This window comes from Bufo gargarizans, chromosome 9, assembly GCF_014858855.1.
Source record: "Bufo gargarizans isolate SCDJY-AF-19 chromosome 9, ASM1485885v1, whole genome shotgun sequence".
Taxonomy (NCBI): domain Eukaryota; kingdom Metazoa; phylum Chordata; class Amphibia; order Anura; family Bufonidae; genus Bufo; species Bufo gargarizans.
In genome coordinates, this window is record NC_058088.1 from 28,971,893 (window position 1) to 28,995,075 (window position 23,183).

The 23,183-nt window shown below is 47.2% G+C and overlaps 1 protein-coding gene across 5 annotated transcripts; it reads left to right on the plus strand.

The window, feature by feature from the left end:
• Window positions 1–1,023: 1,023 nt before the first annotated feature.
• On the plus strand, window positions 1,024–19,740 carry LOC122946182 (zinc finger protein 34-like). Of its 5 annotated transcripts, none has more exons than XM_044305611.1 (6): window positions 1,024–1,105; window positions 10,791–10,882; window positions 12,037–12,096; window positions 12,175–12,301; window positions 16,973–17,071; window positions 18,650–19,740. In XM_044305611.1, the coding sequence occupies exons 2-6, from the start codon at window positions 10,805–10,807 to the stop codon at window positions 19,582–19,584; spliced, it is 1,299 nt and encodes a 432-aa protein (XP_044161546.1). In that variant the 5' UTR covers window positions 1,024–1,105; window positions 10,791–10,804; the 3' UTR covers window positions 19,585–19,740. The 5 variants fall into 5 exon arrangements, 4 of the variants coding, with proteins under 4 accessions (XP_044161546.1, XP_044161544.1, XP_044161547.1 ...); XR_006391222.1 differs by having other exon boundaries at window positions 1,030–1,134; window positions 16,965–17,071; XM_044305609.1 differs by having other exon boundaries at window positions 1,030–1,134.
• Window positions 19,741–23,183: the final 3,443 nt, after the last annotated feature.

Below are 23,183 nucleotides of genomic sequence, written 5' to 3' on the forward strand. Positions count from 1 at the left end.
TTAGGACGGAGGAAAATGGAATCCCTCTTAAAGGCTTCCGTTTAGCATTCTGTCCTAGAATTCGGTTATAACGTAATTCAATAACGCCGATGCGAACCCTCCCTAAATTTGTCAGAAATCTGGGGCATTGCGCTTTTGTGTTGCCCGGGAGTGGTTGTCGCACGTGCACTGGGAATTTGGGTGGCGGTGGGGTGATACCAAGTTTTGCTATGGGGCCCTATGAGATCTGTGTACGCCCCTGGATAACGTCCTGAAACTCAGTGTAAGTCAATGGGGACAGATCCGTTTTCTATTGTGTCCGAGAAAACGGGTCCGTTCCCATTGACTTACATTATGTGCCAGGACGGTTTGGCTCAGTTTCGTCTCATGGCTATAGAAGACATAATACAACCGGATCAATTCATGACGGATTCATGCGGTTGTATTATTGCAACGGAAGCGTTTTTGCAGATCCATGACGGATCCGCAAAAAACGTTAATGTGAAAAAAATGCCGTTTTGGGTTTTGGCTGCCGCTACATACGTCCTTGCCCTTATTCACCAAATATATCTAGTCTAGTCTCTGTAGGAGGCGACATGTTCCTGCCAGAGATAAGCGGCTGTCTGAAAGGTCTGGCAGACGCTTATCCCACTCTCCTGAAATTAGGCCTATCTGGCCAAACTGTCTAAAGAAGTGCAATCTCATATTGGTGGCATTATACAGGGAAGTGCAGGCAGGCGGTGTCCTAGAATGGGTAGTCCACCTATGGTGGAAGCAGACTGAAACCTCCCCTTTAATAACAACATAATGTCGTGTAATGCAGCAGTCATACAAAGCAAGGCAGTGCAATTCAGTATGTAAACCGTGACTCCAGCTGAAACCACACTACAACTCCCAGAATGCTCCTCGACGCACGCGTGTCACGTGATCCACTGCGCTCTCCCACCGCGTGCGTCTTCTCGCAAGGCATTGTGGGAACTGTAGTACCCAGACGCTCTAAAGGCGTTGCTTATACGAACCGTTGTACAACAAATCCCAGAAGCCCTTGCGCCGGAATGTTTATCTGCACGGCTGCACACCTTCGGTCCTGCTCTGGTTGGATTGTAGAAAATCGTGGGGTCTGAGGGTGCGTGCTGCTGCGGGAGGACCGAGCGGGTCTGTTTTATTTGGGTGCTATACCACTGACTGGCTTTGAGCTGTTTTAGACTACAAGTCCCAGCATGCATTGCCATAGGTGGGCATCTTGGGGCTAGTAGTTCACCTGGGAATATATAGGTTGATAGTGACAATTTTGTTTTCATTTTTACGCTTTGTGATAATCTTTGAGAAAGTAACCCTTTAAATGCCAGTCTACCCTGCAGTGCAGACAGTTGCCCAAGGGTATTTAGCTTAAAATGAACTTTCCTGCTAGAGATCAAGCCGTTTATCAGCCCCCTAGGAAAAAGTGTAAATCGCAGGTTTGCAACTTTTTAAAACCTCCTTTGTGCTAAAATGTTTGTGCAAATGGAATTTTTATTTTTATTTTTATGGGACTGGTGAAAAAAATAAATAAAAAAGAGGCGTAGTGTGGGGGCGGGCCTCCCCCCGGCAGATTTATCATCATTTATGCAATTTATCTGGTGGAAATGATTGCTGAAATCTATGCGCCATTTACATTCTAGGTACGCGGACTGCCGGGGGATGTGCTTAACCCCTTACGCTGGGTTCACACCTAGGCGTTTCTCAAACGCGCGTTTCTATGCACGTTTTTGGCGCGTTTTTTTTAATAGTGAACGCGCGTTTGACGCGCGTTTGGGTGATTGACAGCAGTGTTGTCCAAAGAGTCTATGGCCCAAACGCTCGTCAAACGCGCCAAAAAAAGCTCCTGTACTTGTTTGAGCGTCGGGCGTTTTACAGCGCGATCGTACACGCTGTAAAACGCCCAGGTGTGAACCCTTCCCATAGGGAATCATTGGTTCTTGCCTGTTGTGCGTTTTACAGCGCGTAGGAACGCGCTGTAAAACGCTCAGGTGTGAACCCAGCGTTAGGGATCGGGCTAATTTTCACCTTAAGGACTTGGCCATTTTTTGCAAATCTGACCAGTGTCACTTTATGTGGTGATAACTTTAAAACGCTTTTACTTATCCAGGCCATTCTGAGATAGTTTTTTCGTAACATATTGTACTTCATGACACTGGTAAAATGGAGTAAAAAAAAATTCATTTTTATTTATAAAAAAAAAATACCAAATTTTTAAGTTTCAATTTCTCTACTTCTATAATACATAGTAATACCTACAAAAATAGTTATTACTTTACATCCCCCATATGTCTACTTCATGTTTGGATCATTTTGGGAATTGCATTTTATTTTTTGGGGACGTTACAAGGCTTAGAAGTTTAAAAGCAAATCTTGAATTTTTTTTAAAATTTTCAAAAACCCACTTTTTCAGGACCAGTTCAGGTCTGAAGTCACTTTGTGAGGCTTACATAATAGAAACCACCCAAAAATGACCCCATTCTAGAAACGACACCCCTCAAGGTATTCAAAACTGATTTTTACAAACTTTGTTAACCCTTTAGGTGTTCCACAAAAATTTATGGAAAATAGAGATACAAGTTCACAATTTCACTTTTTTGGCAGATTTTCCATTTTAATATTTTTTTTCCAGTTACAAAGCAAGGGTTAACAGCCAAACAAAACTCATTATTTATGGCCCTGATTCTGTAGTTTACAGAAACACCCCATATGTGGCCGTAAACTGCTGTACAGGCACACGGCAGGGCGCAGAAGGAAAGGAATGCAATACGGTTTTTGGAAGGCAGATTTTGCTGGACAGTTTTTTTGACACCATGTCCCATTTGAAGCCTCCCTGATGCACCCCTAGAGTAGAAACTCCAAAAAAGTGACCCCATTTTGGAAACTACGGGATAGGGTGGCAGTATTGTTGGTACTAGTTTAGGGTACATATGATTTTTGGTTGCTCTATATTACACTTTTTGTGAGGCAAGGTAACAAGAAATAGCTGTTTTGGCACCGTTTTTATTTTTTTGTTATTTACAACATTCATCTGACAGATTACATCATGTGGTATTTTTATAGAGCCGGTTGTCACGGATGCGGCGATACCTAATAAGTATACAATTTTTTTTATTTATGTAAGTTTTACACAATGATTTCCTTTTTTGAAACAAAAAAAAAAATCACGTTTTAGTGTCTCCATAGTCTGAGAGCCATAGTTTTTTCAGTTTTTGGGCGATTATCTTGGGTAGGGTATGATTTTTGCAGGATGAGATGATGGTTTGATTGGTACTATTTTGGGGTGCGTATGACTTTTTGATCGCTTGGTATTACACTTTCTGTGATGTAAGGTGACAAAAAATTGCTTTTTTCACACAGTTTATTATTTATTTATTTTTACGGTATTCATCTGAGGGGCTAGGTCATGTGATATTTTTATAGAGCAGGTTATAAATTGATGTTTAGTGTCTCCATATTCTGAGCCATAGTTTTTTTATTTTTTGGGCGATTGTCTTAGGTAGGGGCTCATTTTTTGCGGGATGAGGTGACTGTTAGATTGGCACTATTTTGGTGGGCATGCACCTTTTTGATCGCTTGCTGTTGTACTTTTTGTGATGCATTGGCTGTATGAGTAATACAATGAGTATTACTCATACAGCTTCCTGCCTGTGAGATCCAGGGGGCTGGATCTCACAGGCTCGTCACAGGAAGGCAGCACCGATGCCTAAGGAAGGCATCGCACTGGCTTCCATGCCATCGGGTCCCCATTAGTCGCACGGGGACTCGATGGCACCTCCGATCACCGCCGCAACCACCCGTAAACGCTGCAAACCGCAGGTCTGTATTGACCTGCGGTTTGCGGCGATCGCGGATACGGGAGGGTCACGGGACCCCCCCGCGCATTGTCCCAGAGTGCCTGCTCAATGATTTGAGCAGGCACCTTGTTCCGATCACTGGTGATCAGAACTACACATGACATACCGGTATAAAGGGAACCTGTCAGCTGGATTTTGTGTATAGAGCTGAGGACATGGGTTGCTAGATGGCCGCTAGCACATCCGCAATACCCAGTCCCCATAGCTCTGTGTGCTTTTATTGTGTAAAAAACCCTGATTTGATACATATGCAAATTAACCTGAGATGAGTCCTGTCCCTGACTTATCTCACGTACAGGACTCATCTCAGGTTAATTTGCATTTGTGGGAGGAGCTAAGCGAGGAACAGAATAGGCATGCCTACGGACTGTCCTAGATCAACTGGCTGGAGTGTGCCCGGCGCCAGTGACGAGGTACGGCCTGAATAGTGGGCCACCTAGGAGGAGAGTATGAGAAAAGGGGATGGGAGGGAGGGGCAACAACGGGCGCCCTCCTGCTTGTAGGAGGGGGTTTATAAAGGGGGAGCACGCTCCTCCCACAATTACAGGCTGCAAGCAGCCTTCAACATTTGTGGGAGGAGCTAAGCGAGGAACAGAATAGGCATGCCTACGGACTGTCCTAGATCAACTGGCTGGAGTGTGCCCGGCGCCAGTGACGAGGTACGGCCTGAATAGTGGCCAAAGAGAACTGGTACGTAGCAGGGAGTGAAGCATTAATTGAAGCATAGTGTGAACTAATGCCAAAGATCAAAAGGCTCTGGAGATCTCCGCCCGTGGATTCGGAATGTACTTTGTGAAGCCGGACGACCGCCAACGACCCATCTTGCGGATGACATGCGCCGGCACCCGATGACTTGATGCTGCGGATGCGGCCCCTAGCAGAAGGAGTGCCTGGATGTCGTGCTAGGCATGAACCCAGCCCTGCGGCCAGGGTACGGATGTTGACATAAACAGGGTTTAAGGCAGGTGCCTACCGTTGATCGGGAGCCCCGGGTCGTCTAGAGCGGAAAATCGGAGGGAGGCCAGGAGCTCCCGGAGCCCTTGGCGGAACACCAACAGTCGGCCGTAGGGAAGAACTCTACCTCGGTGGGAGGACCAGCCAGATTGGATTCGGTGGCCGGGATGGATCGTATGAAGTGGACCAAATTCCAGGCGAGATGTTGCCTGAGCAGGGTCGCTCGGTTGACCGTGCCGCAGGTGAACTCCCCCGGTCCAAGAGCCCGTGGAACCCTAGGTACATGGCTGCTTGGTGATGATGCTTGCTGAGTGCCCAAGGGAGACCGTTTAGGCCTACGGCCAATCTGCAGAAAGCTAGCCCGACACTGGTTGCCTACGCACCTTGTCCGCCGCGCTAACCCTGGGGGTGGCTTTGAAGGCCTGATACGAAACGGATTTGGCGGAGGGGTCCCCGAGCACCCAACGGTATTGAATGCCGGCCAATACAGCTTGATGGTGTTGAATGACAGGTGGCGGTGCGTGTGGTAATGGGCTATGGAAGCCACTGGTTACCGCTGAAACCCTGAGCGCTCCAGGCAAATAACGGATCCTGAGCGATTCAGGCAACTGCGTACAACCTGTGGGACCAAAAGACCTGAGCGATTCAGGCAAAAGCGAACCACCTGTGGGACACAGACCTGAGCGATCCGGGAATATGTAACCTGAGAAATCAAGGAAAACACACAACCTGAAAAACCGCCAACCTGGAGACAGGAAACAAAACCTGAGTGATTCCGGAAAATACGTGACCTGGGTGAATCAGGAAAACATACCACCTGGCGATACTGGCAACCTGCAAGACAGAAAGATACAAAACCTGAGCGATTCAGGGAAATGTAACCTGAGTGACTTGGGAACATACATAACCCGAGCGACACAGACAACATGAACCCGGGCGATTCCGGAACATAAACCCGAGGAACTCAGGAATACACATGAACCCGAGCGACCCAGGGAAATGCATGGACCTGAGTGATCCAGGAAACACGTGAACCGCGCGACTCCGGGAATTAGACCTGGGTGAATGGGCAAAAAACGTGCATTTGAGCTAATCCGGAAAACATGAAACCTGAGAATCAGCAGGAAACAGAGAAGAACATGGTATAGAAAGGATTGCAACCTAACCGAATCAACGGACACTGCTGCCGAGTCTCCGGCGATAACCGCAGACCTGGAAAGGTGGCTCGTGATGAATGAAGGAAGGCTCTGAGCTTTGGAGAGGCATCACGCCGCCACTCGGCTGGAACCTACCTGAAACCCGGCCCGTGGCGTGACGGGGCATGGAGGAGCCCTGCGATATAACTGAGGATGGATCGACATTCCGGTGGGCTGAGGCCCTGCTTACAAGAAAAATAAGCTTGCGTCGGTGCGAGACCCGGAGAGAGGTGCGATCTGGTGGCACTGGAAAGAGGTGATGGAGAACCGGGATGCAGCCTGGGCGTCATGGCCAACTGCTGGGTGACCCTGGACAGCCAGCATCAGAGCCTGAAGTCGCGCAGCATGCAACAAACCTGCGGAAACAAAATCCAGACACACAGGACACGAATCGGGTACCCAGGAACCAGCCGGACGTTGCTGAACCAATCCCTGAGCATTACAGGCTGACGCATGGAACCTGCGAAAATCGGGCGATGCACTGCCTCCTGAGCGGTTCAGGCGACATGGAATACCAAGCAACGCAGGCAATTATATGCATCTACATGAAGATGACGGACATCTGGGAGGGCCGGGCAGAACCTTGAATCTGGCTGGACCTGGCCACTACATACTCCCTGGGAGAGCCGGGAAAACAGAAGCCTGAGCGAATCAGGCCAACCTGACCTGTGTGCATCAGAGGAATACATAACTAGACTGTTCAGGAAAATATGCAACCTGGGAACAACCGACCTGGAAGAGGAAGGAAAACAAAACCTGCATCAGGGAGAACGCCACACCTGAGCGATTCAGGGAACGCACCACACCTGAGCGATTCAGGGAACACACCACACCTGAGCGATTCAGGGAACCCACCACACCTGAGTGATTCAGGGAACCCACCACACCTGAGTGATTCAGGGAACCCACCACACCTGAGTGATTCAGGGAACCCACCACACCTGAGTGATTCAGGGAACACACCACACCTGAGCGATTCAGGGAACACCCACCCCTGAGCGATTCAGGGAACACCACACCTGAGCGATTCAGGGAACACCACACCTGAGCGATTCAGGGAACACCACACCTGAGCGATTCAGGGAACCTTACCCCTAAGTGACTAAGGGAGGCATAACACCAGAGCGATTCAGGGACCTGGCCCCTGAGTCACTTAGGGAAGAATGACATGAGCGATAGAAAACATGACACCTGAATTGGAGAAACATAACCCTGAGGATTCAGGGAAGACATGACACATGTGGTTCCTGGGTAAAATGACACCTGTAATTTGGAGAAAAGCCAGGGAAAACAAACCTGAATGATTCAGGGTAGACATGACCCCTGGGACCTGAGGAAAAACATGAGACCTGAGCGATTCAGGGATCTGGGAAGATGATACCTGGGTGATACAGGGAAACCATGATACTTACGTGTTTTAGTGAAGACATTACCCCTGGGCGACACAGGGACGACATTGACCCCAAGATTCAGGGACGACATTGCCCCTGAACGATCCAGGGACGACCTCACACCCGAGCGATTCGGGGAAGACATTCGCACTTGGGCGATGCAGGGGGAATGGGTCTGACCACGTAGAGGTGTTCGCTACTTACCTGAAAAGAACGGACCGTGCTACTGATCTCTGGGTGAGATGGAGACCTGTGGACGGGAGCTTGTGACAATGAATACGCTGCGTAGTGGCAAGGTGCACAGCAGGCCCGTGGCTGGGTTTTACCTGGACCAGGAGAAGATTTGGCGGAACGAACGCAGCTAGCTCGCAATCCTGGAGGCCGAGACCCTGTTATACGTGAAAACAAGCTGGGTTTTGGACCGATACCCGGCGAGGGATGCGAACAGCTAGACCCCTGGGCAGGGAAGGGTGCGTGGCCCTGACCCAAGGGAAACTTGGGCCGGAATCGGGTCCGGATGACCCAGGGAACACATGACACCCGGGTTTGTACTGCCCGTGGCACCTGACACAACACGGGGAACACATGACCCCTGAACAACAGGGAACACATGAGCCCCGAACGCTTAGGAACACCAGGAGCTCGGCCAACCACGGAGATTCATGAAACCCGAGCGAACAGGGAACATATGACCCTGGACGAACCAGGAACACCCGGCCCCCGATTGACCCAGTGAACACGTGACACCAACATGAAGCTGGGCGGACATCATTCCTGAGTGATTTGGGAAAATATTACCTGAGTGATTCAGGGAGACCTCGCATTTCAGTGATTCAGGGAGACATTGCACCCGAGTGATTCAGGGAGACATTGCACCCGAGCGACTCAGGGAGACATTGCACCCGAGTGATTCAGGGAGACATTGCACCCGAGTGATTCAGGGAGACATTGCACCTGAGCGATTCAGGGGGACATTGCACCTGAGCGATTCAGGGGGACATTACACCTGAGCGATTCAGGGAGACATTACACCTGAGCGATTCAGGGAGACATTACACCTGAGCGATTCAGGGAGACATTACACCTGAGCGATTCAGGGAGACATTACACCTGAGCGATTCAGGGAGACATTACACCTGAGCGATTCAGGGAGACATTACACCTGAGCGATTCAGGGAGACATCACACCTGAGCGATTCAGGGAGACATCACACCTGAGCGATTCAGGAAGACACCACAGCTGGGTGATTCAGGAAGACATTGCCCCCTGAGCGAATCAGGGCGGCATTACCCCTGAGACCAGGTAGCCCAGCACCGGAGATGTGGAACTGGGAACGGCCCCCCCCCCCCCTTTTTTTTTTTTTTTCATTTAATTTAACCCAGCAGTGCAAGAGTTAACCATCAGCTGAAATGAATTTTTTTTTTTTTTTTTTTAACCCAGCAGTGCGAGGGTTAAATGTGAGAACAAGCTGCAGCACTTAACTTGGTTATTTATTTCCCATATTCAACCCAGCAGTGCGAGGGTTAAATGTGAGCCCGAGCTGCAGAACTTCATTCTTCATTTATTAAAGGTGACTGCCGCAGGCCGGCACTTGGACGCCGGGAGCCGCCAATGCCGGCGCTCCCGACCCCGCAATGGCTTAGTCACCTGGGGAGGGAACAACAAACAAAATTTTCGCCGGCTGAGGGGCGAATCCCCAACACAGCACCCCAGCCATGCTGAAATAACGGCCCGGGTTGCCGTAACATGTCCCTGCCAGCTGACCAGCTTCCCCGCCCTCCCCCCGCCCCTCAGGCGGAGCGGCATCCCGTGACGCCGAGCGCCAGAGGAATAGCACGAGGTGCGGGGGGCGGGGAGGCCCGCGATGAACACAGATCGGGCTGCAACGGCAGCCAGAGCGGGGCCGACGGGCAAGCGCTGCCGAGCCCAAGGAACGAGGTGCCGGTGGCGGCGCGCCTGGCCAGCCGCAGAGCGGCTATACTCACCACAGGGAATGCTGCTGGAACCGGAGACACACTGACGCGGCGACCGGAAGTGATGTCAGGCGCTGGGCTGCTGCTCATCACGAAAAGTAGGCAACAACGGGCGCCCTCCTGCTTGTAGGAGGGGGTTTATAAAGGGGGAGCACGCTCCTCCCACAATTACAGGCTGCAAGCAGCCTTCAACATATGTATCAAATTGCTATGGGGACTGGGTATTGCGGATGTGCTAGTGGCCATCTAGCAGCCCATGTCCTCAGCTCTTTACACAAAATCCCGGCGACAGGTTCCCTTTAGGGTACATGCACACGTTCAGGATTCATGTGCGGAGAATCCGCAGATGTTCGCAGGCAAATCTGTGCGGTCAATCCGCATTAATTGGTGCGGATTTGCAAGCGGAATAGGTGCGGATTCGGTGCGGATTTCACTAAGTGAATGAAGAAAATCCGGTCAGGAAAATTAAAATAAATTGACATGCTGCGGATTTTAAAATCTGCACTGCAGGTCAAAATCCGCGCGGAAAAAATCCGCATCATGTGCATTGAGAATTTCAAATTCTCATAGAATACAATGTACATGACCTACAGTGCGGATTTTCCGCACGCAAATCCGCACGCAATCCTGAACGTGTGCATGTAGCCTTAAAGGTCATCTGTCAGCAGATTTGTCCCTATGACACTGGCTGACCTGTTCCATGTGCACTTGGCAGCTGAAGACATCTGTGTTGGTCCCATGTTCATATATGTCCGCATTGCTGAGAAATATGAAGTTTTAATATATGCAAATGAGTCTATAGGGGCAATGGGGGCGTTACCGTTATACCTAGAGGCTCTGCTCTCTCTGCAACTGCCAGGCCCTCTGAACTTTGATTGACAGGGCCAGGCAGTGAAAATGTCATCACACCTGGTCTTGTCAATCAAAATTGAGAGGGTGAGGCAGTTGCACAGAGAGCAGAGCCTCTAGGTGTAACAGCAACGCCCCCATTGCTCCTAGAGGATCATTTGCATATATTAAAACATAATTTTTCTCAGTAATGTGGGCACATATGTACATGGGACCAACACAGATGCCTTCAGCTACCAAGTGCACATGTAACAGGTCAGCCAGTGTGATGGGTACAAATCTGCTGACAGATGCCCTTTAATTTATGACCATTTGTGCCCCTCATCATAAACTAAGTGCATCGTCTGGCGGTAGAAAATGCCGGTCTTGATAAATATCAGAATGGATCCCAGTATAAGTTAGCAGGGCGAGTCCTGATTTGTTTGGATGTGTCAGAATACAGATCCCTCGCAGCGGTCATGACTCCGTAATGAGCTGTATTGCATCGCTGGAATCTCGTCAGTCTATGTACATTTTTGGCGTTTACTTGTACGTTTGTATTCTTTATTTTCTCCTGTTTTCTCGGATGGCAGTCGAGAACGAAGCGATGATCAAGATGAAAAAGCAAATGGCAGAAAAGATCCTGAATCATGCCCTAGGAATCATCTACCTGCTGACTGGGGAGGTAAAATATCCGGCATCGCCCCCATTCTCTCCCACAGGTATCAGCCACGTGCCCGGGGCTATAGGCATTGAGATTATACGGCCGGGTTCTGCAGCCTCAGGCTCTCCCACGCTTGTGAAACTACTGCTGCCATCATGAGCCGCCAGGGAGTAGTAGTTGGACAGCTGGAGAGTTACAGGTTGCAGAACTACAACTCACAGTATCCTGTCAATGATTTCTTGATTCACATAGTGGAGAGCTTCAGGTTGCAGAACTACAACTCACAGCATCCCCTGCCAGGGACTTGTTGTTTGTCAACAGTTGGAGAGCCACAGTTGCAAAACACCCTTAGACCATGTTCACACTGCGTCTTTCGACATTGGAAATTTACAACCAACTGAGCAGAAGCGGCCACTGCTGCTGGATTGCAGTGGTGGCCGTAACCCCTGACAACAAGCAGTGTATAAAGGACTCCAAAATGACACCTTACTAGAAGAGGAGACAATATTGTATGAAGAAGTATATTAGTAAGTTCTTTACATATATCTTAATGTTCTAAGTGTCAACCCCTTTAAATGAGGGAGAAAAAAAAAAGGAACTGAAGAAAAAAAGCTAGAAGTTGAAACTGGAACATCTACTTGCAAGGCTGACCACTTACCTCCAGGCTATAACATCCTCATGTTGAGAATCTTTACTTAGAAAGCTAATACATATTACTGGTGCCTTTATAATATATTGCGCTTGTGAATGAACCAGTATCATATATATTAGCTTTCTAAGCATAGAAATCCTCTAGTCTCAAAATGGTAAGTAGTGTATACGATATATTCATTCTAGGACACAGCTCTGCCTCCAGCATGCTGTAATCTAGCCCTGTCAATCAAGGGGAGGGGGGCGTGTGCAGAGTACAGGGGGTATTACAAAAGCAGTGCTCCAAGGATTCAGCCCCGCCCCCTGGTGCTCCAACATGCCCATTTGCATATGAATAAAAACACATATCTCTGCAGCTGTTTAACATACAGACAAAAGGAAGATGTCGTTTTAATCAGCATGATGCGCCCTACCAGCCAGTATGGTTTAATAGGGTCGATCATGCTGACAGAGGCTCTTTAAGATGCATACACCTGCTACATAAAGATGGTCATTAACATATGTCCTGTCACTTTGTCTGGTAGGAATATGTCATAGTGAAGAAGAATTCCCCCCACCGTACGACGCACCTTCTTACTGGAGAGGTGAGGCTTACTTGTTCTGTGTAACATGTCCTGGTCACCCCTCTGTAAGGTTCCAGTTCTGAATATTCCTTGTTCCAGATACCAGTAAAATGTGGCGACATCTCAATCTACTTTTCCATGGAAGAATGGGACTATATAGAAGAACATAAGGACCATTATCAGAATATGGTTCTGGAAGAGGGGATCTCGGTGGACAGGTGCTCAGGTAACATTATGCCATGGCTGCTGTGCCATGAAAATCTCAACGTCCATCTTGTCAGTCCATGGTAATCAGATCAAGAATGTAAAGCCTTGATAACCCTTCATGAGTAAAAGGTCCTTTGAAATTTCAATTTCTCTACTTTTATAATACATAGTAATACCTCCAAAAATAGTTATTACTTTACATTCCCCATATGTCTACTACATGTTTGGATCAGTTTGTCAATGCCATTTTATTTTTTGGGGACGTTAGAAGGCTTAAAAGTTTAGAAGCAAATCTTGAAATTTTTCAGAAAATTTTCAAAACCAACTTTTTAAGGACCAGTTCAGGTCTGAAGTCACTTTGTGAGGCTTACATAATAGAAACCATCCAAAAATGACCCCATTTTAGAAACTACACCCCTCAAGGTATTCAAAACTGATTTTACAAACGTTGTTCTTATAGTATTCACCTGAGGGGTTAAGTCATGTGATATTTTAATAGAGCAGGTTATTACGGACGCAGCGATACCTAATATGTCTACTTTTTATTTATGTAAGTTTTACACAATGATATAATTTTTTAAACAAAAAAAAATCATGTTTGAGGCCTCATGCACACAGTATTTTTTTCACGGTCCGCAAAACGGGGTTCCGTTGTTCCGTGATCTGTGTCCGTTTTTTCTCCCGTGTGTCTTCCTTGATTTTTGGAGGATCACCAGACATGAAGGAAAGTAAAAAAAAAGTTGTGTTGGTGTCCACCTGGCCGTGCGGAGCCAAACGGATCCGCCCTGACTTACAATGCAAGTCAATGGGGACGGATCTGTTTGACGTTGACACAATATGGTGCAATTGCAAATAGATCCGTCCCCCATTGACTTTCAATGTAAAGTCAGGAGTTCCTATCGGAGTTTTCTCCAATCCGATGGTATATTTTAACTTGAAGCGTCCCTATCACCATGGGAACGTCTCTGTTAGAATATACCATCGAATTTGAGTTAGATCATGAAAACTCAGATCCGACAGTATATTCTAACACAGAGGCGTTCCCATAGTGATGGGGACGCTTCAAGTTAGGATATACTAAGAACTATGTACATGACTGCTGCCTGGCAGCATCCGATCTCTTACAGGGGGCTGTGATCCGCACAATTAACCCCAGTTTTAAATTCATTGGTGGCCAGTGCGGTCCCCCCTCCCTCCCCAGTATTAAATTCATTGGTGGCCAGTGCGGCCTCTCCCCCCCCCCCCCCCCCCAATTAAACGGAGAGTTCCGATCGGAGTCCCAGTTTAATCGCTGGGGCTCCGATCGGTTACAATGGCAACCAGGACGCTACTGCAGTCCTGGCTGCCATGGTTACTTAGCAATTTTAGAAGCATTATACTTACCTGCTGCGCTGTCTGTGACCAGCCGGGCGCTCCTCCTAATGGTAAGTGAAAGGTCTGTGCAGCGCATTGCTTATAGCACAGACCTGTCACTTACCAGTAGGAGGAGCGCCCGGCCGGTCACAGACAGCGCAGGTAAGTATAATGCTTCTAAAATTGCTAAGTAACCATGGCAATTAAACTGGGACTCCGATCGGAACTCTCTGCTGCCACCAATGATGGGGGGGGGGGGATTTTAATTAGGGGGGGGGGAGAGAGGGGGGGCCGCACTGGCCACCAATGAATTTGATACAAGGGAGGGGGGGCCGCACTGGCCACCAATGAATTTAATACAAGGGAGGGGGGGCCGCACTGGCAACCAATGAATTTAATACAGGGGAGGGAGGGAGGAGGGGCCGCACTGGCCACCAATGAATTTAATGCAAGGGAGGGGGGGCCGCACTGGCCACCAATGAATTTAATACAGGGGAGGGAGGGAAGGAGGGGGGGCCGCACTGGCCATTAATGAATTTAATACAGGGGAGGGGGTCTGCCCCCTGCTGCCTGGCAGCACCCGATCTCTTACAGGGGGCTATGATACGCACAACCCCTCAGGTGCGGCACCTGAGGGGTTAATTGTGTGGATCACACCCCCCTGTAAGAGATCGGGTGCTGCCAGGCAGCAGGGGGCAGTTATGTCCACAGTTCTTAGTATATTCTAACTTGAAGCGTCCCCATCACTATGGGAACGCCTCTGTGTTCGAATATACTGTCGGATCTGAGTTTTCATGATGTGTAAAGTAGCCTACGGATCACGGACGCGGATGAGAATCTTGTGTGCCTCCGTGTTTTTTCACGGACCCATTGACTTCAATGGGTCCGAACTGTTGTCCGTCAAAAAAATAGGACAGGTCTTATTTTTTTGACGTAGAGGTGGTTTGGACGGCACTCCGTAGTTAAATTCCGGTGCTCAGCGGTAACGTCAATCAGTATATAGTACATAGAACCGCGGCCATCCTCCACACCAGACGTCCTTTTCTTTCAGGCCGTGAACAAGGTCTCGGGATGAGACCGAAACGTTGGCCTTAGCCTAATTTTCTGGATGGATAAATAAATAACTATTCACTTAAACTCGAGTGCCGCGGTTCTATGTACTATATTTTTTTGACGGACAGGAAACACTAATCACGGACGCGGATGACAAACGGTGCATTTTCCGAGTTTTCAACGAACCCATTGAAAGTCAATGGGTCCGCAGAAAATCACGGAAAACGGAACAACGGACACGGATGCACACAACGGTCGTGTGCATGAGGCCTTAGTGTCTCCATAGTCTAAGAGCCATAGTTTTTTTTTTTTTTTTTTTTTTTTTATGCGATTGTCTTAGGTAGGGGCTCATTTTTTGCGGGATGAGGTGACGGTTAGATTAGTACTATTTTGGGGGGCATATGCCTTTTTGATTGCTTGGTGTTGCACTTTTAGTGATGTAAGGAGACAAAAAAATGTTTTTTTTTAGCACAGTTTTTATTTAAAAATTTTTATGGTGGTCATCTGAGGGATTAGGTCATGTGGTATTTTTATAGAGCAGGCTGTTACAAACGCGGCAATACCTAATATGTATACTTTTTTTATTTACTTATGTTTTACACAATAACAATGTTTTAGTGTCTCCATATTCTCAGCCATATTTTTTTTTTTTTTTTTTTGGGCGATTGTCTTAGGTAGGGGCTCATTTTTTGCGGGATGAGGTGACTGCTGGATTGGCACTATTTTGGGGGGTATACGCCTTTTTAATCGCTTGGTGTTGCACTTTTAGTGATGTAAGGTGACAATTTTTTATTTATTTAGCACAGTTTTTATTTAATTTTTTTGACGGTATTCACCTGAGGGGTTAGGTCATGTGATATTTTTATAGAGCCAGTAGATACGGACGTGGCAATATCTAATATGTCTACTTGATCCCCTTCTGTATTGTGATGCATTGGCTGTAAGTGCATTACAGGGGGCTGGAGGGAAGGAGGGGGGGCCGCACTGGCCATTAATGAATTTAATACCGGGGAGGGGGTCTGCCCCCTGCTGCCTGGCAGCACCCGATCTCTTACAGGGGGCTATGATACGCACAACCCCTCAGGTGCGGCACCTGAGGGGTTAATTGTGCGGATCACACCCCCCTGTAAGAGATCGGGTGCTGCCAGGCAGCAGGGGGCAGTTATGCCGTGCGCTTCCTGCTGCCGCCGCTGTACAGTAATACGCTGGTATAGATCATACTAGTGTATAGTGATACCGGCCTGGATTTCTTCTGAGTGCAGGAGAGCACGGCGTCATTGGTTGCTGTGACGCCGTGCGCTTCCTGCTGCTGCCGCAGTACAGTAATACGCTGGTATAGATCATACTAGTGTATCACTGTACTGCGGCGGCAGCAGGAAGCACACGGCGTCACAGCAACCAATGACGCCGTGCGCTCCTGCACTCAGAAGAAATCCAGGCCGGTATCACACTGTCCGTGTTTCACGGACGTGTGCATGAGGCTTAAGGAAGGCATCGGGCTGCCTTCCATGCCATCGGGTCCCCGTCACAGCAGCGCGGGGACCCGATGGCTGCTTCCTCCCTGCACGGCCACGGCACAGTGGTTAATGCGCTGGCATCGGTTATTTCACAGATGCCGGCGCATGCAGCAGGGGTCCAGCTGTCAATGACCAGACCCCTGCCGCTGGTCCTTAAGTCCCGGCCAGATATGACGTATATGTACGTCATGGGTCCTTAAGCGGTTAAAATAGTTTTCATATTGAGAATAGATGTAAACAAGTCCTGGTGTATAAAGGGCAGATGAAACGGTCTTAAAGGGGTTGTCCCACAAAACATATTCTACCATTTTCAAACCAGCACCTGGATCTGAATACTTTTGTAACTGCATGTAATTAAAAATTTTGCATAGCCACTGAGTTATTCAATAAAATGTATCTGTATAGCGCCACCTGCTGTTCCTTTTCCTGTTTATTTGACCTGCTCACTGAGATGGCCGCACATGCTCAGTTTCATCCTTCAACTTCCTCCTGAGCTGTGATAGGAAGAGCTGAGACACGCCTCCTGAGCTGCAGCACAATAGACACGCCCCTTGAGCTGTCAGCTTGATATAAATCTAGCAGAGCAGTGAATGGGGAGATCTCTGGATCCATGTGAGGTACAGGGCTGGTTTTGTTAGAAAGGGACTGTCATGTACTATATGATGTCAGATTTTCATCTTTTTACGTTTTTTATGGGATAACCCCTTTAAATAAAATATATTTCTGTGTTTGTTTAAAGTTTTTTTTCCTTCTATTGAGTCTTATAGGTCCACACAAGAACAGCTTCAATGTTGTTTTTCTTGGAGAAGAGGAATTAAGTGAGAAAAACGCAGGAGATGTGAATTTCTGCAAAGAGACCAAAGCAGGTTGGTTATATGGGGTCATTTTGTTCTCTACAAAGATTATAAATCTGGGCTGAATTGCTTTTTGAAACTACTGTGCTCAATTTAAAGGGGTTGTACCAATATTTAAAAAGGACCTGAGCCCTCTGCTGACATCATCCAATCAGTGCTGCCAGTGTGATACGGTGCAGGGAACACCCCTCCCCAACTGGTAACACCCATCTGGACCTTCATTGCATACGGCTAGTAATTCATTCATAACTTTTAGCAGGAATAATAAAGGAATGGCACAACATAGAGTTATAAGAATAGATGCTCCATGGGGAAGGCAAGTAGTTACTAAAAAAGACGTCAGGAGTGGGGACAGGCCTTCTTTAAGCTTATCCTTTGTCCATGGAATGGAAAATAAGTGATTGGTGGGGGTTTTACTGCAGGGGCCCCCATCGATCATGACACTGATGAATGGGGCAGCAGTTGTGCTGCTGTTCCGTTCATTCCCTTTGGAATTGCCATTCTGTTTGTACAGGAGGACACACCCGTTTTTTTTATTATTATTTTTTCCAACGATCAGCTGATTACTGGGTGACCTGGAGTTATCCGCTGTATTCTGTGGAGAAATGGAGCACTACCCAATTTTAATTGAAATCAGTATGCAGTCTGTGTAGTACATGGACACTCTTTGTAGCCGCTTTCCATTTGGATACTCGATCGTTGACTCGCCTCAGCCAGTGATTAATTGGACATTTCCTGTATATGAGACAGGACCAAGAATTAGAGACCAGAACCTCTACTTGAAATCCATTTTCAAGGAACAGTAAACCTGTCCTTGGAAACACTAGATGCGTCCATTTTGTGGGCTGCACTCAGATGTTTCCAAAGAGTCTGCCATATGCAAATTATTGAGCTCCTACAAGGTACCTACCTCCAAATGGGCCTAACTTTGCCTAGGAGCCAACAATCCCAATGGTCCTATCCTATGCCCATAAAAAGAAAACACTCGCCTGTCCTGTGCTGCTGCCCTGTTCCCGATGGCTTCCGGTCCCATGACTGCTGTGGCCACTGACAGGCCTCAGCAGTCACATTAGCTTGAATGGCATGTACTGGGCTTGCAGGGATCAGAAGCAATGGGGAGTGAAGTTTTTTTTTTTTTTTTTTTTTATGGGGCACAGGTTAGGAAAAATTGAGGTTTTTAGCACCTAGGCCACACAACCCCTATAAAGGGGTTGTCTCACTTCAGCAAATTGCATTTATCATGTAGCGAAAGTTAATACAAGGCACTTACTAATGTATTGTGATTGTCCATATTGCTTCTTTTGCTGGCTTGATTAATTTTTCCATCACATTATACACGGCTCGTTTCCAGGGGTTCTCCAATCTTTTTAGATTTTAGGGGAGATTTATCAAAAGTGGTGGAAAGGAAAACTGGTTTGGTGGCCCATAGCAAACAATCAGATTCCACTTTTTATTCTCTAACGGTGCTCTCAAAAATGAAAGGTGGAATCTAATGGGCCATTCCGACAGTTTTCCTTTCCACCAGTTTTGATAAATATCCCCCTATGATTTTTACAATTTGCCATTCTATTTTATTTTTTTCCCCAAAAGATAAATCGGTGAACAGGAGCCTGGTAGAAGACTCCTACAAAGGTTCACGAGGTGCTACTGTAGAAGATGATACCAGCAGATCTCAAGGAGGAAACTACTCGATTGCGTCATCAGTGTGTGACATGGGAAGCCACACATCTTCCTGTCCCCGGTGGGAACGTGAGAAATGGAAAGTAGATGACAATATTATCAGAAAGGATGCATCTAAGAAAAAGACACCAACCCAAGACAAAAAGAATAAGGGTTCTGTCAGCGGGGCACCAAAAGATGTAACACTCAATGGTGCGAAAATCCCAAGGATGGCCCATTTGAGTGAGCATTGTGGACAGTGTTTGGTGGACAGGTCTCACCTTGTGAGACACAAGAGAAGACTTCCAATGGGGCAGGAGTTTTTTAGTTGCAAACCATGTGGAAAACACTTTGCTCATAAATCTCATCTTATTGCACACCAGAGGTCACACAATGGCGAGACCTGCTACTGGTGTGGGGACTGTGGCATCTTCTACACCTACAAGTCTCAGCTTATTGCTCACCTGAGGACTCACTGTGAAGATCAGTTCTATCGGTGTGATGTGTGTGACCAAAAATTTGACTTTAGGTGTCTTCTTCTGGTGCATCAGCAAATTCATACTGGACAAAAGCCCTATCGATGCTTCAGATGTGGGGAGCGGTTTACGTACAAGTCAAGTCTTGTCGTTCATGAAAGGACGCATACAGCAGAAAAGCCTCACGGATGCAAGGACTGTGGTGAACACTTCTCTGATGGATACAGTCTTATCGCACATCGGAAGGTGCATGGGGTGGAGGCACCACACAAATGTTCTGACTGCGGAAAGCAGTTTGAATACAAGGCTACTCTTACTGTCCACCAGAGGACACACAGACTGGTCAGACAACAGAAACATCCAGTGGAACCCAAGTCTGGCCCGCCATAGAAAAGGCCTAACTAGTCATAAATTGTGACCTTCACGAGATCTACTCAGGAGATATGCCATATCTTGAACTTCTATGCAATGTAGCCTCCAGACTGTTAAACATAATACATGGACATTTCCATTGTAAGCAAGTGAATTAAAGTATGAGACCACGTAGATTCAGCGTAGTTGTTTTTACAAAACTTCAGTGTTAAAGTGGTTGTGTCTTCAGCAAATGGCCTTTATGTCGACAGAGTTAATACATTACTAATTAATTGTATTTTGATTGTCCATATTGCCTCCTCTGCTGGCTGGATTAATTTTTCCATCACACTGCTCGTTTCCATGGTTATGACCACCCTGCAATCCAGCAGCGGTGGCCGTGTTTGCACATTATAGGAAAAAGCGTCAGCCTCCCTGGTGGCCAGGACCGTGGGAGTGCACATAGGCACGCATGCGCAGCAGCTTCCATCCCGGACACGTGCTGCAGTGGTGGTCGTAACCCCTGGAAATGAGCAGTGTATAATGTGATGGAAATCATGGCACAATTCTGGCTTAAACATCTTTTTTTTAAGTAAGCTAACCAATAGCTGGTATAGAGTCAAGTATCTATCCCAGCACCACTTTTGTCATCCAACTTGAGGCCCTGTGATAAATCTGGCGCAGGTCTAGACACCCTGTGTAAGTGTAGGATTAGTAAATCTAGACCACAGTGTGCAATTACCTTTTCTCTGTTAGCAGACTGCAGGAAAGGAGCAATACTCAGGATATGGGGTTGGTGGGGCTCTAGCGGGCACTCTACATGCCTTGTGATACAGCTGTAGCTGCAGGAGTGGGACCAGTGGGTGGCAGCAATAGATGTCAGCAGGCACATACATGGAACCTGCCCCTCATTGGCTAAAGTGTGCCTTCTGATGTCTATTGAAGCTGCCCAGCGGTTCCCTGTGCTATGTAGCAGAGAAGGGAGATTCCTAGTGAGAAGATGGGGTGGCACAAACCAAAAGAACCAGTGCAGGAAGTTCTGGAGCTGCCCTCCCTTCTGCATCTTTACTAAGTAGGTTGGCTCCTTTTCTGCGTCACAAAGGCACATCCTTAGTTATCTATTCATTTCACAGTATGTCAGCGCTTGCACCACCTCCCCTCTTCTCACTACGTGGAGCTGCCGGTTCAATTAGCCTCATGGTAGATGCGCTCCTGCATATAAGTAAATCAAACAAGGAATGTGATTGTTGCTTCTACTTACAAATTTAGTGGCCTATTCAAAAGCATTCAGGAGGTGACAGACATCACTAAATATATCCCTCATAAAATGTCTCTTTCTCTGCAAATTTTATCATTCCTCCTATGCTTCTGCCTGAGCAGCTACCAGTGAAAAATGTTCAGAAGAGCCAAAACAAACTTTGAATACAGCTGATGATACAGAATTGGTTTTATACAGCTCAGATATCAGAAATAAAGTAAATATACCCTAAAAATGGAGGTCACGGGCACATTTACACCTAAACTAGCCAGAGGGTGGCTCAAACTTTTATTTATACTTTCGTTTTATTCTGCTCTGGCACACCCAAAATTTCACTAATCATAATTGTGTTGCAACTGCTGAGTGAGCATAGTCAATGGCTATGACTAGAAGATGCAATGATAACATCTCATTCTCATGATCTGAAGAATCAGGCCAGTGGTAAACATATAAGCATCTCTCTTTACTTAGTGCAAAATATACATTTTGGCACATCCAGCAGTATTAAGTACAAAGTACAGTTTCTGACCCCAGATGAGGAGGTATGGTGGCTGGTTGTATGGCAATTTAATGGCACTTGCAGGTGATACAGGCTTGATGTTAGTCTGGACTAGTGGTTGTTTTAGGTGATTGGTGTCTGAGCTGTAGTCCCTCACCTGCAGCAGTGTCTGTAAAGCTGAAGTTTTGCTGATCACTCTGCTGTTTTGGCACAATGATGCTTTCTGATAGCAGCGTTCTTGTTGCTAACGATCTCACGGGAGAATTGGATATGGTTCCTATGAGTAGGAGCTCTAACATGTGCTTCCTCTCCCTTCATTGTCTAAACTGCAACTTCCCCCTTCTGGCAGAATGTAGAACCAGCCGACTCCTACCAAGAGGGGAGGAATGGTGTGGTTGGAATAAACGGTCTAAACATGAAAATACATAACATTACATAGTAAAACGTAATAATTGCAGATACCCTCAGGTTTTGAGTACAGCACTCTCATAGCACTCTCTCCCCGGTGCAGGAGACAAAATCATGACAGGCCCATAGACATACTGTGGAGCCTGTCTCCTGCAGGGAGGAGAGAGGGTGCACAGTGGAGCGCTTCTTTCTACTCGTTCTAGCAATTAGTGAAGGTCTCAGCACACGGACCCCACACCCGATCATATCATATCAAAAGTTTTTTGAAAGTTCATTGATGCTTGAAGTATTTAGAAGTCACTTTGTATACAAATTAATCCGATTTTTTATTTATCCATGTTTTTTTATATTCATAGAACTGGTATTAACTGAATTTTTGGCGTTTGTGATCTTACTGACTTTACCGGACCTGTTTAGATCTGGGTCATCCATCCAGTTTTTATCATTTTTATTCATCACCTGAGGAAGAAATTGATTCAGTTTCCAAATGTGTTAAGGTTAGGTAAACTTTGTGAGCTACACTTACGGTCTCATCAGCATCTCCTCTACCCAGCAAGTTTAAACTGCATATTAGTAGATCACTGAAAAATGTGTTTCTATTGCTTCCCTTTGGAACAAGGGTGGAGGTGACCACTGCAAAAAGCCAACCTGGTTAAATTGTATTGCCATGGGTCAAAATCTAGGAAAAAGGCAGAAGTTGGTACATGGGCAGGCGAACTTCGCAACAGCACACCGTTGCAGGATGCTAGCATACTAGAGCCTATTGCTCAGGCACTTTCCCACAGGGAAAGGTGCCTTAACTTCCTCTTGCCTGCCCCATGTAAATTTACAGTGGCGGTTGGGCATTACAAAATGGCGCCCGCTCATGAGCGGAGCGGGCTCTATAGCTGTCGGGTGCCTGCTGTTTTAAACAGTAGGCCCCTGGGACTAATGTATGCGATTGACAGTAACGCAGATAGCATACATTTAACCCCTTTGATGCCGTGGTGAAATGTGACCACAGCTTCTGGGAGGTTAAAGCCCTCGCCCGTTTCCGCCTGTGTACCGTCTCCTCCTAGCGAGGATCGGGGGAGCCGGATGCAGTGTGTGGCAGCCCCTGTACTCGGGAGTGGTACAGGGCTGTCGCACGTTAGTTCTTATGGAGAGCCTGGCTGTGACAGGGCTCCATAGGAACATAGTGTAAGTCTCATAAACTACAATGCTAAAGCATTGGAGTCCATGAGAAAAGCAATCTAATGATTATGCAGGATAGTTCATCAATATCAGATGAGCAGGGGTCTGACTCCAGCCACCCCCGCTGATCAACTGTATGAAGAGGCCTGAGATATCATGTTCATCTTTCATGTGGCCTAGACACAGCCCAGTCCTATTCAAGTGAATGGGGCTGAGCTATGATACCGAACACAGCTGCTATCCAATGGACATCACTGTGATTGGTAGGCTGCAAGGAGACCACCGCGCTCACCAGCTGCT

Bases quoted from the DNA above. Each gene is read 5' to 3' on its own strand.
- LOC122946182 (XM_044305611.1), top strand. From the start codon at position 10,805: ATGATCAAGATGAAAAAGCAAATGGCAGAAAAGATCCTGAATCATGCC. The intron at 10,883-12,036 runs GTAAAATATCCG...TTTGTCTGGTAG, and splicing joins TCTACCTGCTGACTGGGGAG to GAATATGTCATAGTGAAGAA. The intron at 12,302-16,972 runs GTAACATTATGC...TGAGTCTTATAG, and splicing joins CTCGGTGGACAGGTGCTCAG to GTCCACACAAGAACAGCTTC.